We start from the raw sequence: 15389 nt of genomic DNA on the forward strand, positions 1-15389 counted from the left end.
GGTTAATGCCCCTGCCTGAAGTGCTGGCATCCGATATGGGTGCTGGTTCAAGACCCAGCTGCTCCACTTCCAATCCAGCTCTCTGCTAGGGCCTGGGAAAGCAGTAGAAGATGGCTCAAGTTCTTGGGCTCCTGCACCCACATGGGAGACCCAGAGGAAGCTCCTGGCTCCTGGCTTCGGATCAGCACAGCTCTGGCCGTTGCAGCCAATTGGGGAGTGAACCATCATATGGAAGACAGCTCTCTCTCTCTCTCTCTCTCTCTCTCTCTCTGCCTCTCCTCTCTCTGTGTAACTCTGACTTGCAAATAAATAAATAAAATCTTTACAAAAAAAGAAAAGATGTCAGAGCTCCAAAATTCTTCTGTTAGGAAATTATTTGATAAACCTTTTCATCTGGGAACATAAGCTACCTGTAATGGAAAAGAAAAGATTACTCAGAGGGTAGAAACAAGAGTTCAGAGTTCAGAGCTAAGTCCGAAGGACAGAGTCAAGAGAATAGGGATAAACCTGAGAGTCACAAAGGATTGGTCTCAGGCCCTAACACTTAATAAAAATAGGTTTTTGGGGACCAATGACCTTTTTTTTTCTTCCATTTCACCCATCTTTGTTTATAACTGTTATCTTGTGTCTTTCTCATCATCCTATGTTGGGAATTTTGCAGGCAGAGAATTTATCTCCATTTCAGATCCATAGGTGCAGAGAAATGTTTTCAGGGGCTCTGCTTCTTGGATTATGTTCAAGATTTGCATCCACATCTGGTTGAGGGTATTTAAGTGATGCTATTTTGATTTTTGGGTTTATGCTGTAATGGAATGGGATTCTTGGGAATTATGGGAAGAGTTAAATGTGTTTTGCATTTGAGAAGGACATGCAATTTTGGGACTAGAAGCCAGACCACTGTAGGCAATATTCTAAGAAAGCTCTCCCACATTACCAGCCCATAGTGTATGCATACCTTTCCTCAACTTATAAAATACTTATCTATGCATTGCTGTGAAGAGATTTTGCAAGTGTAATTAGGATCTCAAATTAATTGGTCTTCACCTAGAATGATTATCTGGGTGACCTAATGGCCTAATTACATCATCCTTTAAATAAGAGTCTAAACAGAGACAGACAAGTCAGAGATTAGAAGCGTGAGGAGTCAATGTGCTATTCCACGTTAAAGATTGGAAGGAGCTATATGATAAGGGATGCAAGCAGCCCATATGAGCTGAAAACAGCTGGGCTTATAGCCAGACAACTATAGAGAGCACAGGAACTGAATTCTGACAACAACTTGAATGATCTTGGAAGCAGATTTTCCACTACAGCCTCCAGATCAGAACTCGGGCTTATGAGACCTGAGCAGAGAACACAGTTATGCCGTGCCGTACTTCTGATCTCAAGAACTATGAGCTAGTCAATGTGTGTTTGGGGGCTGGTGCTGTGGCGTAATAGGTGTAGCCTCCCTTTGTGGTGCCAGCATCCCATATGGGCACCTGTTCGAATCCCTGCTGCTCCTCTTCTGATCCAGCTCTCTGTTGATGGCTTGAGATAACAGCAGAAGATGGCCCAACTGCTTGGGCCCCTGTACCCATGTGGGAAACCTGGAAGAAGCTCCTGGCTCCTGGCTTTGGATTGGCCCAGCGCTAGTCACTGCGACCATTTTGGGGGTAAACCAGCAGGTGGAATACCTCTCTCTCTCTCTCTCTCCCACTGTCTGTAACTCTACTTCTCAAATAAATATTAATAAATAAATAAATGTGTGTTTCGTTAAATTGCTAAGTATGCAATAGTAAACCATTGTATCATGAAATACAAATATCTTTACTATCTGTGCCCTTTTTGAGTGGCCATCTGCAAACCTATTCCTCAGACATTTTAGGAATTAATTTTCCAATTTAATTCTCTCCAAATCCCTTCCATCCAGTCTTTTAGACACTGCTCATCAGGTAGATACATACTTCTACTCATGATAGCTATTAAACAAAATAGACAGCCATATGAACCATACAAAATCCTGCTACTGGTATCATTTCTATTTCCCATTATTCTTCCCTGGATGAACCCATAGTGTAGCAGCCATCAATTTGCACCTATCAACATATCAGCAAGATATATACACGAGCTGGGCTATTGTTTTATCCATCTTTTTCTATTCCACGTTAAAGATTAGAAGGAGCTATATGATAAGGGATGCAAGGGATTTTGTAATTACTTTGTAAATATGATAAGGGATGCAAGGGATTTTGTAATGAGTATGAAGAACTCTCCACAAGGCCACGCATGACACGCAGGTTGAGAGAGAGGGAATGACTTATCAGGAGTAAGTACCAAAGGAGTCTGAGTCAGCTGCACATGTAATTTACTTGCCCCTTCTTGACTTACTTAGGCCTGGCATTTTAACACCATCGCAATTAATAGTGGAAAGCTGGTATCCAAATCAACCTTTATTATTCAAAAAAATTTTAAAGATTTATTTATTTACTTAAAAGGCAGAGTTACAGAGAGAGAGAGAGAGAGAGAGAGAGAGAGAGAGAGAAGGACATAGACACACACACACACACACACATAGGTCTTCCCACTGTTGGTTTACTTCTCAAATGGCTATAGCAATTGGGGCTGCACCAGGCCAAAGCCTGGAACTTCATTTGGGTCTCCTATGTGGGTGGCAGAGGCCCAAACACTTGGACCATTTTCTGCTTTCCAAGGCACATTAATAGGAAGCTGGATTGGAAATGGAGCAGCCTGGACTCAAGCTGGTACCCATATGGGATACTGGCATTGCAGGCAATGGCTTAACCCACTACTCCAAAACGCTGCCCCAGAAACAAGTTTATAGTGGGTGAATGATTTCTCCAAAATTAATACCTCATTGTTGGGTATTAAACTTCTACCAGAGTCTGATAGCAAGCCAACAGCAGTTTCTCAAACGTAGACTAGTTGCCAAGAGAAGAGGGCATGGTCTTTCTCCAAAGCTCTAGGTATGGATACTCTAATTCTACTATTGGAGCTTTCTAAAATTTCAGGCAACTTCTTTAACACAGACATAATACAAATGGATCTGCAGGGTCATGAGACTGAGGCATCAGAGGAAAACTACAGTCTGGACCTACTCTAGACCTTTTTCTTTTCCTTGTTCTGGGTACCGCTCAAAACCAAATGGAGTCCAAGCACAACCCACGATGATATATGTTGTCTCCCCAATCCAAGCAAAGTGGAACAAAATCGTCTGTAGTATGTGTTCATCTATCTGGTCCCCGACCCTGGCAGGCATGCTTCTGTTCTTTTGTGAGGCTCTGCTCCTGTGGCATATACTCCACTGGATCTTTTTAGAGTACAACTTCTAGAGCTGTTTGGTTTCACTTTGCAGAGCCTGTCTTCCTGGGGTTGAGAAGTACCACCCTCTATAACCTAGGAACTCTCCTTGGTGCTGCTAAGTACATAGTCTTTAATAATAACAGCATTGGCTGCAAATTACAACAGGCCCTGTCCAACATGTAAAACCAATGACTCTATTTTGTGATTGTAAGTAAAACCTGTTGGACAATTTAAGTTGCTTGTCCAGGGTTCTTTTTGTAGACAGGCACTAAACTTGGAGAACTCGAGGAAGAGCTCCTGACTCACTTTTTATTAAGTATCTACCACTTGTCAGTGGATGGAAGACCTCTCTCTCTCTCTGTGTGTGTGTGTGTGTGTCTACCTCTCTCTGTAACTCTTTCAAATAAATAAAATAAATTTTTAAAAAAAGAAATGCATTTTTCCATCACAACTCAGTGCACACATACGTAACTGAAACACAAATTTCACAAAATATTCATCCTAGCTACTTGCGAGGCAATTTGTTACTTTTTACTCGTCTCTATTTGACTCTATTCTGTCTTATTTCATTAAAAAAATTACAGACCTTGACACATTGAATTAAGATTTCAAGTTCTATTTTGCATGGGGGAGGGACAAGCACAGCTTGACAAATATCAGTCTAAGTTAATCATCAGTGATGTGTGTTATATATGTGTGTGTGTGTGTGTGTGTATATATATATATATATATATATATATATACATACACAATTTTGGGCACATATTTCACATGAAGGTGAGAGTAAGCAGCCTGAAAAGATTATCTATGTACTTCTTTTTAAATTATAAGTATCTTTTAAGACTTATTTATTTGAAAGGTAGAGTTAGAGAGAGAGAGAAGGGTAGACAGAAAGATCTTCCATCTGCTAGTTCACTCCCCAAATGGCAGTAATGACGAGGGCAGTGTCAGGCCAAAGCCAAGAGTCAGGATGTTCTTTGTGGTCTCCCATTGGGTGCAGGGGTCCAGAGACTTGGGCCATTTTCTACTGCTTTCCCAGGCCATAGCAGAGAGCTGGATCGGAAGTGGAGCAGCCAGGACTCGAACTGGGGCCCATATGGGATGCTGATGCTGCAGGCTGCAGCATAACCCGCTGAGCCACACCATCAGTCCGTCTACGTACTTCTTAAACTTCAGTGTGCATTGGAATTAGCTCGGGATCTTGGTTTAAAAAGTAGTGGGTTTGATGCAGCAGCTGGGATTCTGCATTTTTAATTAGCTCTCAGGTGGTACCAACCCACAGAATACAATGGATTCACTGTGAGGCTTTAAAATTCAAATATTCTGAAGCTTCTGCTGAGCTTCTAAGGTGGAGTCTGATGATAACCTCCTGGGAGTGAACTCAAGGTAGGAGAGAGACTCTTCAAACAGGATATTAACCTGTGAGAACACCACAGTCTCCATCATAGTAGGCATTCTTTCATGACCTAGCCTGCAATACCTGAATTTACTGAGGAAAATATTTATGAATGTGAAAGCACACAAATTAACAAAATACACATATGCGGGTGTTTTGCTGAGGAAGAATCAAAAGGTATTCATTGGGGCTTAAGTAGTACCAGGGAGTTAGTTATCCATGGGTAACTGGTGATTAACGTGAGGAGAGGGTTTCTCCACTTCTAAAGGGGTCAAGGGTGGGTGGACATTGGCTCACCAATGACTCCAGAAAAATCAACAGGGCTTTGGCAGCTTGAGGCCTCTTTCAGTAAAGTGTGAAGAGCCCAGGGACAAGGGCACAGTTTCCTATAGACTTGGAAGCACCCAGAATAGAGTAGCACCTACCTCTCAGCTGCCTGGTCTGGTTCTGTGGCACAGATGAGACCTCCCTCAGCCCTCCCTCAAGGATCCTGCTAATGCATGGTAGTGTAGAAGCCATTCTATCTGCAGCTGTCTGGTGAGGGCCAGGTTACAACACAGCCCACGCACTCAGTACCTTGTCCAATCCACCGGGCAGTCCTGTGAGAAAGTACTATCTGTGTTTCATGGATGACAAGACTTACCCTTAATAAGAGATCTGTCACAAGCCTGGCTGATGCTCTAGCTATGAGTCCCAGAGGTAATGGGAATTTTACTTATCCTTGGATGCTCTGACCACAGGGATTTTAAGTGTCTTCATGGCACTCACAAGCTCAATGAACAGTTTAATTGCTTATCGTACATTGTTTTTCTGGCTTTAGTTTTCCTAATTCTTGTGACAAACATAACCCACATCCTTAGGAAAAAGCGGAGCTGGGTAAGCAAAGGAAAGCAAGGGAATCACACACGGAGGAGGCGGAGGATGGGCGAGGCCCCAGGAGAAGGGGCAGCGGTGCTCACTGACCTGGTTCGCCAGGGGGGACCCAGGAACGGCCCCCCAGCGGAACAATGGCTGCCATGGAGGGGCCTAACCAGCAGGTGAGCCGGCTCATTTCTGAGCAGCTAAGACCCAGTCTCAGCCACCATTCAGGAAGACGGACCGCCTGCTTGTGCGCGTGCACACTTTCCAAGTTTTCCCCGTGCACAGCTGTTGTATGCAAACACTGACAGAAAGTGCGCCGGAACAATGGGCGGGCACCACGTGCGCGGTTCTGCAAACGTTTTTATTGTTATTTTACAAGGTACATGCGCAGGGGCGTTAATCCTCTACCGAAAGACAGAGCGCTGTGGGTGGGTCGAAAGGCTGCTGGTCGGGCGCGCGACACCTAAAGCAAAGTGATCAGCTTAAGGTTGAAGCCCAGGGCCTGGCGACTTCGCGCAGGGACAGCGGGGCCGGCAACACTCCGGGCGCAGAGCGCAAGGCCCAGGGTCACAGGTACGGGATGTCGTGGAAGCCCCTCTGGCCCCTCCCGCCGCCCCGGACCCCCCTGACGCCCCGCTGGCCCCTCGGGGCGAACGGATCCTGAGCCTCTCTCTGCATCCAGTGGAAACCGCCCGTCTTCTGCTTCTTCCTCAGCTCCTCCTGAGCCCTGGCCGCGTCGGCGCACTCCCGCAGCGTCTCCTCGCTGCCCAGGTGCCGGTCCTGGAAGTCCTCGTGCGAGTCCCGGGGGGAGTCGTCCGTGCCCCGGTCCGTTTTCCTTTTGGCTTTCCGGGGCACGTAGTCTTCGGCCGGGCGCTTCTCGGCGGCGCGCGGCTCGCTCTCCGGCGGCGCGGGGGCTGCGGGCGGACCCTCGGCGGGGGGCTTGGCCGCCTCGGCCGCTCGCCCCTCTGCGCCCGGCCCGCCCGCCTCCGCCAGCTGGCCCCGGCCCCCGCCAGGCTCCTCCGCAGGCCACTTTCCTTCCTCGTCGGACTTCTCTTCGTCTTCGGGCTCCACTTCATCTCCCGGCTGTCCCTCGCTGTCCACCTGTCCCTCGTTCCTATTGCGGGCTGTTTCCATGTTGCGATGCCCCTCCTTGTCCTGTGCTGGGGGTAGGGGCGGAGGGGAGGAGACAGAGAGGACACGGGGGAGACTCAGGACGTGGGCACAGAGGCAGGTGCGCATCCGACTTCATCCCGCGCCCTGGGAGGGGGCCCCTCGCCTGGCCGGGCCTCCCGGTGCGCCGCCTGCACACCCCTCGCCCCGCACGCCTGAGCCAACCACGCAGTGGCAGGCGCTGCCACCTGCTCCACAGCGGCTCGGCGGGGCAGGGCGCCCGCGCGGTGGGGAGGAGGGCACAGGGGCGGCGGGCCCGCCTTCGGCCCAGGCCGTGGCCTGCGCGCCCGCGCCCCTGCGGGGTCCCCGCCCGAGCCTCCCCCTGCCGCTGACCTGCAGGGATTCCGGGCAGCTGCTCCTGGTCTCAGGCCTCCCGGGGCGCTGGCCACCGGCGACGCGCAGACCTGCGGACAGGCAGGGCACAGGGGCGGGGACTGCGCGCTCCGCGGACTCGCAGGACCTCGGTCCTGGGCACGCTCCGGGCCTCCTCAGCCCACGCCCCCCTCCCCTGCTTCCCCCGCACCCCGGCCGCCATGTCTCTTCGGGCCTCGGGCAGCACGCCGGGATGCCCGGCCGGCTGCGTGCGGCGCCCGCGCCCCCTCCGCGGGAAGCAGCCTGCCCCTCCGCGCCCTCCTCGCCGAGGTCCGTGCGTCGTCAGAGGCGCAGAGGCTGCGGGGGGCTGTGGCCGGGGTGCCCGCGTTCCGCTGTCGCACTGCGGGGCGCCCCCTCCCCAGCCCGCTCTCAGCAGAGGGGGTCGAGAGGGCGGCTGCCCGCGCGGCCGGGCCCCCGCCCGGGTCTGGGCCAGGGCGCCCTCCTCCCCCTGCCCCCGCGCCTCCGCAGCCAGGGCTCCCGCTGCCGTCACCTCCATCCCCGTCCCGGTGCGCGCCGGCGGCCGCCCCCACACTGACCTGCGGGCACGCGGGCCAGGCCTGCGCCTCCCGGGCCTTGCGCCGCTCGCCCGCCGCCCGGGCCGCTCAGGGAGCCGCTTCTGCGCGGGCGCCGGGACAGGACAAGCACCTGGACCCCAGCATAGGGTGGGCGCGGGGGCTGTTGCCCACGTCTGCACCCTACTGGTCACATGAGAGCCGCGTCACAGGAGTTCGGCCCACCGCCCCGCCCCAACTTACCCCCCCCCCTCCCCAGCCTCAAGGGACCACGAAGGTGCTCTTCGTGAATGAGGAGGAATATGACAAAGGGCAAACGGGGTGTGGCATTACCTAGAGTAAGAGAATGAAGAGTCTTCCTGACCCCAGGTGCTTTACGTAGTGCGTCTCACAGCACCCTCCCACAGCATTCCTGAAGAAAGCCCGTTACTTCTAAGTGTGACTGCTCATCCCAGAGGGTAACTGACTTTGCCAAGAGGCTCAGCTCCCGAGTCCCACTTCCAACTTACAAGACCAGCTCTCCCTGACTCTAGAGCTTGGCCACGAAGCTGAGCTGCCACCGTGAGTGGTGCTGTTCCCTGTGCTTCTCTCTTCTCAATCTACAGGTTCTCTGTCCTTGCGTGATGTCATTCATTTCTCTAAACACTGATGACTCCCAAATGTACGTGTACTCGCTATTCCCTCGTCTGTAGCAGTCCTCCTGTGCTCATTGTCTCTTGGGTTCCGCTGCTTCAATGTCCCTGTACCCAAAACTGATTGCAACAACTTCCTTCTTTGTTTTCCTTAGTCTCTCCACACTCAAAACTTAGCCTCTGGGGCCAGCACTGTGGCGTAGCGGGTAAAGCCCCAGCCTGCAGCGCCAGCATCCCATATGGGCGCCAGTTCGAGTCCCAGCTGCTCTTATTCTGATCCAGCTCTCTGCTATAGCCTAGGAAAGCACCTGCACCCTCGTGGGAGACCCGGAAGAAGCTCCTGGCTCCTGGCTGCAGATCAATGCAGCTCTGGCCGTTGTGGCCAATTGGGGAGTGAACCAATTCACCACAACGTTTGAGGTTGCGCTGATCCAAAGCCGGGTGCCAGGAGCTTTTTCTGGGTCTCCTACACGCGTGCAGGGCCCAAGGACTTGGGCCATCTTCTACTGCTTTCCCAGGCCATAGTAGAGAGCTGGATCAGAAGTGGAGCCGCTGGGACTCCAATCGTTGTCCATATAGGATGCTGGCGCTGCAGGCTGTGGCTTTTTCCCACTACGCCACAGCCCTGGCCCCAACTCATAAGTTTTTTTAAAAAGATTTATTTGCTTACTTTCTTATTTATTTATTTGAAAGACAAAATGACGGGGGGGGGGGGAGATCATTCTTTTGCTGAATCACTCCCCAAATTACAGCAACAGCCAGGGCCAAGCTGAACCTAAGAGCCTAGAACTCCATCTGCATCTCTCACGCGGGTACAGGGGCCCAAGTACTTAGAATCGTCTTCCAGGGCTGCCTTACCAGGTGCACTAGCAGGGAGTTGGATCAGAAGCAGAGCAGCCAGGACTCAAATCGACACTCTAATCTGGGATAAGATATCTGCCAGTCTTGCAAGCTGCAGTTTAACCTGCTGTGTCACAATGCCGGCCCCTATGTTTTGATATATTGTGTTTTACAAAGTATTTTTAAATTTCTTGTATTATTTCTTCTGGCTACATGGGAATGTATTGTTTTATTTCATATATTTTGAAAATTTCCCTGTATTTCTAGGATGCCCAGAGTTTCTTATGTAGTTGATTATCAATAATTCATAATAATGATCTATAATAATTACATAATTCCAATATTATCAGAGAATAGTATTTGTATAATTTCAATCATTTTAAGTGTACTAGAGTACTTCAAAAAATTCATGGAAAGTGGAATTAAATAATTTTGTTTTCAGTGCAACATATTTTGAAATGCATGCATATGAGGGGGTCTTCCAAAGCTCATGGAAAATTATGAAAAAAGTATCCAAAAATTTTAAAATGTTTGCACCAAAATAAATTTATCTTTTGATTCCATTTCTCTATGAACTTTTTGAAGTTCCATAATATATGGAATTTTATTATGGCTTGATGTATAGTTTATCAATTTTCTTTATGTAATTTGGACTAAATTGTTATATTCGTGTATGTTTATAACTATATATCCTGATGAATTGCCTTGTTATAAAGCATTCTTGTAATGTTGGATTGGGTCAATCTTTTTTTTTTTTATTCTGCTTATATCTGCCTTTTGAAAGGGAGTGTTTATTCAATTGATATATATTGAAATCATGGATAAGGTAGGGTTTACATTTCCCATTCTGCTATTAGCTTTCTGTATGCGATCTGTCTTTTTGTTCCTCTACTTATCCACTATTCTAATTTTTTTAGAAAGATATACTTGGAGCTGGCATTGTAGTGCAGTGGGTTAAGCTGCTGCCTGTGACACCAGCAACCCATATGAGCACCTGTTTGAGTCCTGGCTGCTCCACTTCTGATCCAGCTCCCTGCTAATGCACCCCGGGATGCAGTGGAAGATAGCCTAAGTACTTGAGTCTCTGACACCCATGTGGGAGACCCGGATAGAGTTCCAGGCTCCTGAATTCCACTTGGCCCAGCCCCAGCTGTTGTGGCTCTTTGAGGAGTGAACCAGCATGGATGGAAGATCTCTCTCTATCTCCTGCTGTCTCTGTGTATATGTAAAAAAATCTTAATTCTTGCCAGTCCCAAAGAGACAAATATCATTTGTTTTCCCTCATCGGTGACAACTAACTGAGCACCAAAGGGGAAACTTGTTGAAGTGAAATGGACACTATAAGAAACAATGAACTGATCAGCTCTTGTCTTGACTCTTGATGTACAATGTAATACTTTATCCTTTTTAGTATTTTGTTGTTGTTGTTGTTGTTCTAGTACTAGTGGTTGAACTCTGTAATTAACACACAATTATTCTTAGGTGTTTAAATTTTAATTGAAAAGTGATCCCTGTTAAATATAAGAGTGGGAAAAAGAGAGGGAGGAGATGTACAATTTGGGACATGCTCAATTGGACTTGCCCCAAATGGTGGAGTAGAAATGTGCCAGGGGATTCCAATACAATCCCATCAAGGTGGTATGTACCAATGCCATCTCACTAGTCCAAGTGATCAATTTCAGTTCACAATTGATGACTCTGATAGGTCTAAGAGTCAAAGGGATCACACAAACAAGACTAGTGTCTGCAAATACTAACTGATAGAATCAAAAAGGGAGAGAACGATCCAAAGGAAGCGGGATACACAGCAGACTCATAGAATGGCAGATGCCCTAAACAGCACTCTGGCCTCAGAATCAGCCCTTAAGGCATTCGGATCTGGCTGAAGAGCCCATGAGAGTATTGTAGGCATGGAAAGCCAAGACATCCTGGGGAAAAAAAAAAGAAGACCTAAATGAAAGATCTCTGCAAGTGAGATCCCAGTGGAAAGAACGGGGCCATCAAAGAAGGAGGTACCTTTCTCTGAAGGGAGGAGAGAACTTCCACTTTGACTATGACCCTATCAGAATAAGATCAAAGTCGGCGAACCCTAAAGGCTTCCATAGCCTTGGCAACTCATGACTAGAGCCTAGGGAGATTACTGATGCCATAAACAAGAGTGTCAAATTGTTAAGTCAGCAACAGGAGTCACTGTGTACTTACATCTCATGTGGGATCTGTCCTTAATGTGTTGTCTAATGTGAAGTGATGCTATAACTAGTACTAAAACAGTATTTTTACACTTTGTGTTTCTGTGTGGGTGCAAACTGAGGAAATCTTTACTTAGTATATACTGAATTGATCTTCTGTATATAAAGATAATTGAAAATGAAAAAAAAAACCTGGTGTTAAATTGGAAGTTGCATAGAAAATTAATTAATTTTTAAAAAATATCATGTAGGATCTCTGTCTTTAATGTGCTGTACACTGTTATTTAATGCTAAAACTAGTACTCCAACAGTATTTTTTCACTTTGTGTTGCTAGGTGGGGGCAAACTGTTGAAATCTTTGCTTAATATATACTGAACTGATCTTCTGTATATAAAGAGAATTGAAAATGAATCTTGATGTGAATGGAAGGGGAGAGGGAACGGGAAAGGGGAGGGTTGCGGGTGGGGGGGAAGTTATAGGGGGGAGGCCATTGTAACCCATAAGCTGTACTTTGGAAATTTATATTCGTTAAATAAAAGTTTTTAAAAAATCTAAATTCTCTTGTTTCTTTTACAATATATTTTTAAAATTTCTTTCTTAGTGGTTGCCCTGGGAACTAAAATTAATATCTTAAGACAATCTAGTTCCTATCTATTCTAATTTGAAATCAATGAAATACAAAATATTTGCTCTTTTATGCCTCCATTCTCTCCTTTCTTTGTAATATTAAAAAATTGTGTTTTTAGTCCACAAACATTATGTTATGGTTATTGGTTTATGGAGTTCTCTTTTAAATCAAACAGAAGGAATAGTTACAGACAAATGTACATGTGTACTATTTATATTAATTCTTTATGGTACTGTAACAATTGTCACTAATTTAGTGGATTAAACCAGCAGAAATTTATTCTCTTACAATACTGGAGATTTAAAATTTGAAATAATTTCATAGGGCTATAACTGAGTCAAAAGGACTATACTGCCTTTGGAGGCTTTAGGAGATAATCCATTTTCTTGCTTTTTGTGACGTCTAAAGCTGAATCCATTGGGTTCCTTGGTTTTGTCCCATTCCTCCAGCAGCTTGGTATCTTCAAATATATCTCTGCTTCCATCATCATATCGCTTTCTGTCACTTCAATGTCAAATTTTCCTGTTTTTCTCTTATAAGAATTCATGTGATTGCATTAAGGACCCACTGAGATAATCCAGATTAATCTTCTCATCTCAAAATCCTGCACTTAATCACATTTTCAAGGTCTCTTTATTGAGTAAAAGGTAGCAACCATATGCTCCAGGGATTTGGACATGTATGCCTTTTGGTGGTTCATGATGTTGAACAACTTTTCACATATTTATTGGACATTTATATATCTCTTTTTGAGAAATTTCTATTCAAGTCCTTTGCCATTTTAAATTTTTTTGTTGGAGTTGTAGGAGTTTTCAATATATTTTGAATATTAATTCCTCATAAGATATATGATTTACATTTACATTCTCTGACTGTTGATTGTGTCCCTTGGTACACAAAAGATTTATTTATTTATTTAATGTCTGAAAAGCAGACAGAGATTTTCCATCTGCTAGTTCACTCCTCAAATGCCTTCAATAGCCAGGGAAGAGCCAGACAGAAGCAACGAGCCTGGGATTCATTCTGGGTCTCTCACATGGTTGTCAGGGATTCACATACTTGAACTGTCACCTTCTGCCTCCCAGGGTTTTCATTAACAGGAAGCAGAAATCAGAAGTAGAGCTAAGACTCCAACCCAAGCACTCAGATACCGGATGTGGCATCCCAAGTGGCATCTTTGATTAAGATGTGCCAAATGCCTGCCCCAACACACATCAGTATGAAACTCTGATGTAGTCCAGTTTGATTTTTTCTTTTGTTGCTTGTGATTTTAGTGTCTTATCCAAGGAATCATTCCCAAATCCAATGTCATGAAGATTTTTTTTTCCTGTATTTTCTTCTACAAGTTTTATACTTTTAGCTCCTATGTTCAAGTTTTTGATACATTCTGATTAATTTTGTATATGGTGTAAGGTAAATGTCTACCTTTGTTGTTCTGTTTATCAGTTTTCCCAGTCCCATTTGCTGAAAATACTCTCTTTTCTCCTACTAATAGTCTTGGAAACCTTGTTGAAAATACTTAACACTTCATATGAGAATTTATTTCTGGGTTCTCTATTCTATTGTCTTGACTTTGTATGTCAGTATTTATGCCAGAGTCATATTTTGTTGATTAGCATAGCTTTGAAGTAAGTTTGGTACCAAGAAGTGTAAATCTGCCAACTTTGTTATTGATTTTTCAGATTATTTTGAATATTTGGGGTCCTTTTAGACTCCTTAGAATTTTAGTTGCCAAGAGTGCCATTGTGATTTTAATAGAGGTTGTCTTTGGGTAACATTTTCATCTTAACAATGTTATGCTTTCCAATCCATGAACACTGGAATATCTTTTTCCATCTTTTCGCTTTCTTTTTTTAATGTACATAATTTTATTACAAAAATTAAAAAAAAAAAACCAGAATGCAACATCCTAAAAAAAAAAAAAAACCAAATTTACTAATGATACTAATTCCTACAACTTTGCTGTGCTACCATACACAAGTCAAGAAATTAAAGAAACCATTAAATATTTAGGAACATTCAACATCAGCAGCTTTAAAATCTTACTGTATGTAGTAGCCCCTCAAAAAGCTACAACCTGTATTTTAAAAAAAAGTGTTTTCTCTGCAAAGAATCTTATCAGCTATACAAAAATCTGTACAGTTTTTTTTATACTGAAGCTAATATTGAGCTGCACTTGAATTCACATTCTTAGCAAAACAACTGCCTGAGCACACACGCACACTCCACACACATCATTCCAGGATAGCCATTTATTCTTCATCTTCATCCTCTTCCTCCTCCTCTTCCTCTTCTTCCTCTTCTTCCTCCTCATCTTCAGGTTCATTCTTCTTCTTTGAGCCTGTAGGCCTACCAGGGCCCTTCTTTCCTGCTTCACTTTTGCCCTTGGCACGGTATGCAGAAATGTCCTTTTCATATTTCTCCTTTAGCTTAGCTGCTTTCTGTTCATATGGTTGTTTATCTTTGGCTGACTGTTCAGACCACATCTCACCGATTTTTTTTGCAGTGTCCCCAATGGACAGGCCAGGGTGTTCACTTTTGATCTTTGGGCGATGTTCAGAGCAAAACAGAAAGAAGGCAGATGGTGGTTTTTTAGGAGCATTGGGGTCCTTTTTCTTTCCTTTCTTATCCCCTTTGGGAGGCACGTATTTTTTCATCTCCCTGTCATAATGAGCTTTATCACTTTGTGCCGTTTCTTCAAACTTGGACTTCTCCTTTGCAGACATGGTCTTCCATCTCTTCAAGCATTTCTTGGAGAATTCCGCGAAATTGACCAAAGAGTCTGGGTGTTTCTTCTTGTGCTGTTCCCGGCCCGTCTGCACGAAGAAGGCATAGGAGGACATTTTGCCCCTCGGCTTGTTGGGGTCTTCTTTACTCATGACGACAGAACGGTGGCCACCTGGTGCGAGTTTTTCCTCAGACTCCCACAGGGCGGCCGGATCCGACAGCGTTGCTTCCTTCCCTCAGCTCCTGCGTGAACTCCATCCTTTCCCTTTCAAAGCATGTCCTTAGATTCAAATATAGTTTGTTGTATACAGCATATAGTTAGGTCCAGTTTTGTTTTTTTCTGTGTGTTTAATGCAGTCTGCCAATTTATGTCTTTTATTGGAGAGTTTAGTTCATTTACATTGAAAATAAATAACAATAGTAGTGAGGGACTGTTTTCTGCATTTCTAGCAGATTTTTTTGATCCCTCATTTCCTGTCTTACTGCCTGTCTTTATATTCAGTCGTTTTTTTTTAAAAAAGCTTTTATTTTATTTATTTGAGAGGTAGAGTTACGGACAGAGAAGTTGGTTCACTCCACAAATGGCCAAAATGGCCAGCTGGGCCAGCCTGAAGCCAGGAGCCAGGAGCTTCTTCCAGGTCTCCCACGTGGGTGCAGGGGCCCAAGGACTTGGGCCATCTTCTACTGCTTTCCCAGGCCATAGCAGAGAGCTGGATTGGAAGAGGAGCAGCCTGGACATGAATCGGCACCCATACGGG

The 15389-nt window shown here is 45.5% G+C and overlaps 2 protein-coding genes across 2 annotated transcripts; both read right to left on the minus strand.

Moving 5' to 3' along the window:
* Window positions 1-6124: 6124 nt before the first annotated feature.
* Window positions 6125-6694, minus strand: TCEAL6 (transcription elongation factor A like 6). Its single transcript, XM_062184271.1, has one exon. The coding sequence runs from the start codon at window positions 6692-6694 to the stop codon at window positions 6128-6130; it is 567 nt and encodes a 188-aa protein (XP_062040255.1). The 3' UTR covers window positions 6125-6127.
* A 7326-nt stretch (window positions 6695-14020) lies between these two features.
* On the minus strand, window positions 14021-14786 carry LOC133753234 (high mobility group protein B2-like). The gene has a single exon (XM_062183691.1). The coding sequence runs from the start codon at window positions 14781-14783 to the stop codon at window positions 14157-14159; it is 627 nt and encodes a 208-aa protein (XP_062039675.1). The 5' UTR covers window positions 14784-14786; the 3' UTR covers window positions 14021-14156.
* Between the last annotated feature and the right edge of the window lie 603 nt (window positions 14787-15389).

The sequence above is a fragment of the Lepus europaeus genome, chromosome X (assembly GCF_033115175.1).
Source record: "Lepus europaeus isolate LE1 chromosome X, mLepTim1.pri, whole genome shotgun sequence".
Classification (NCBI taxonomy): Eukaryota; Metazoa; Chordata; class Mammalia; order Lagomorpha; family Leporidae; genus Lepus; species Lepus europaeus.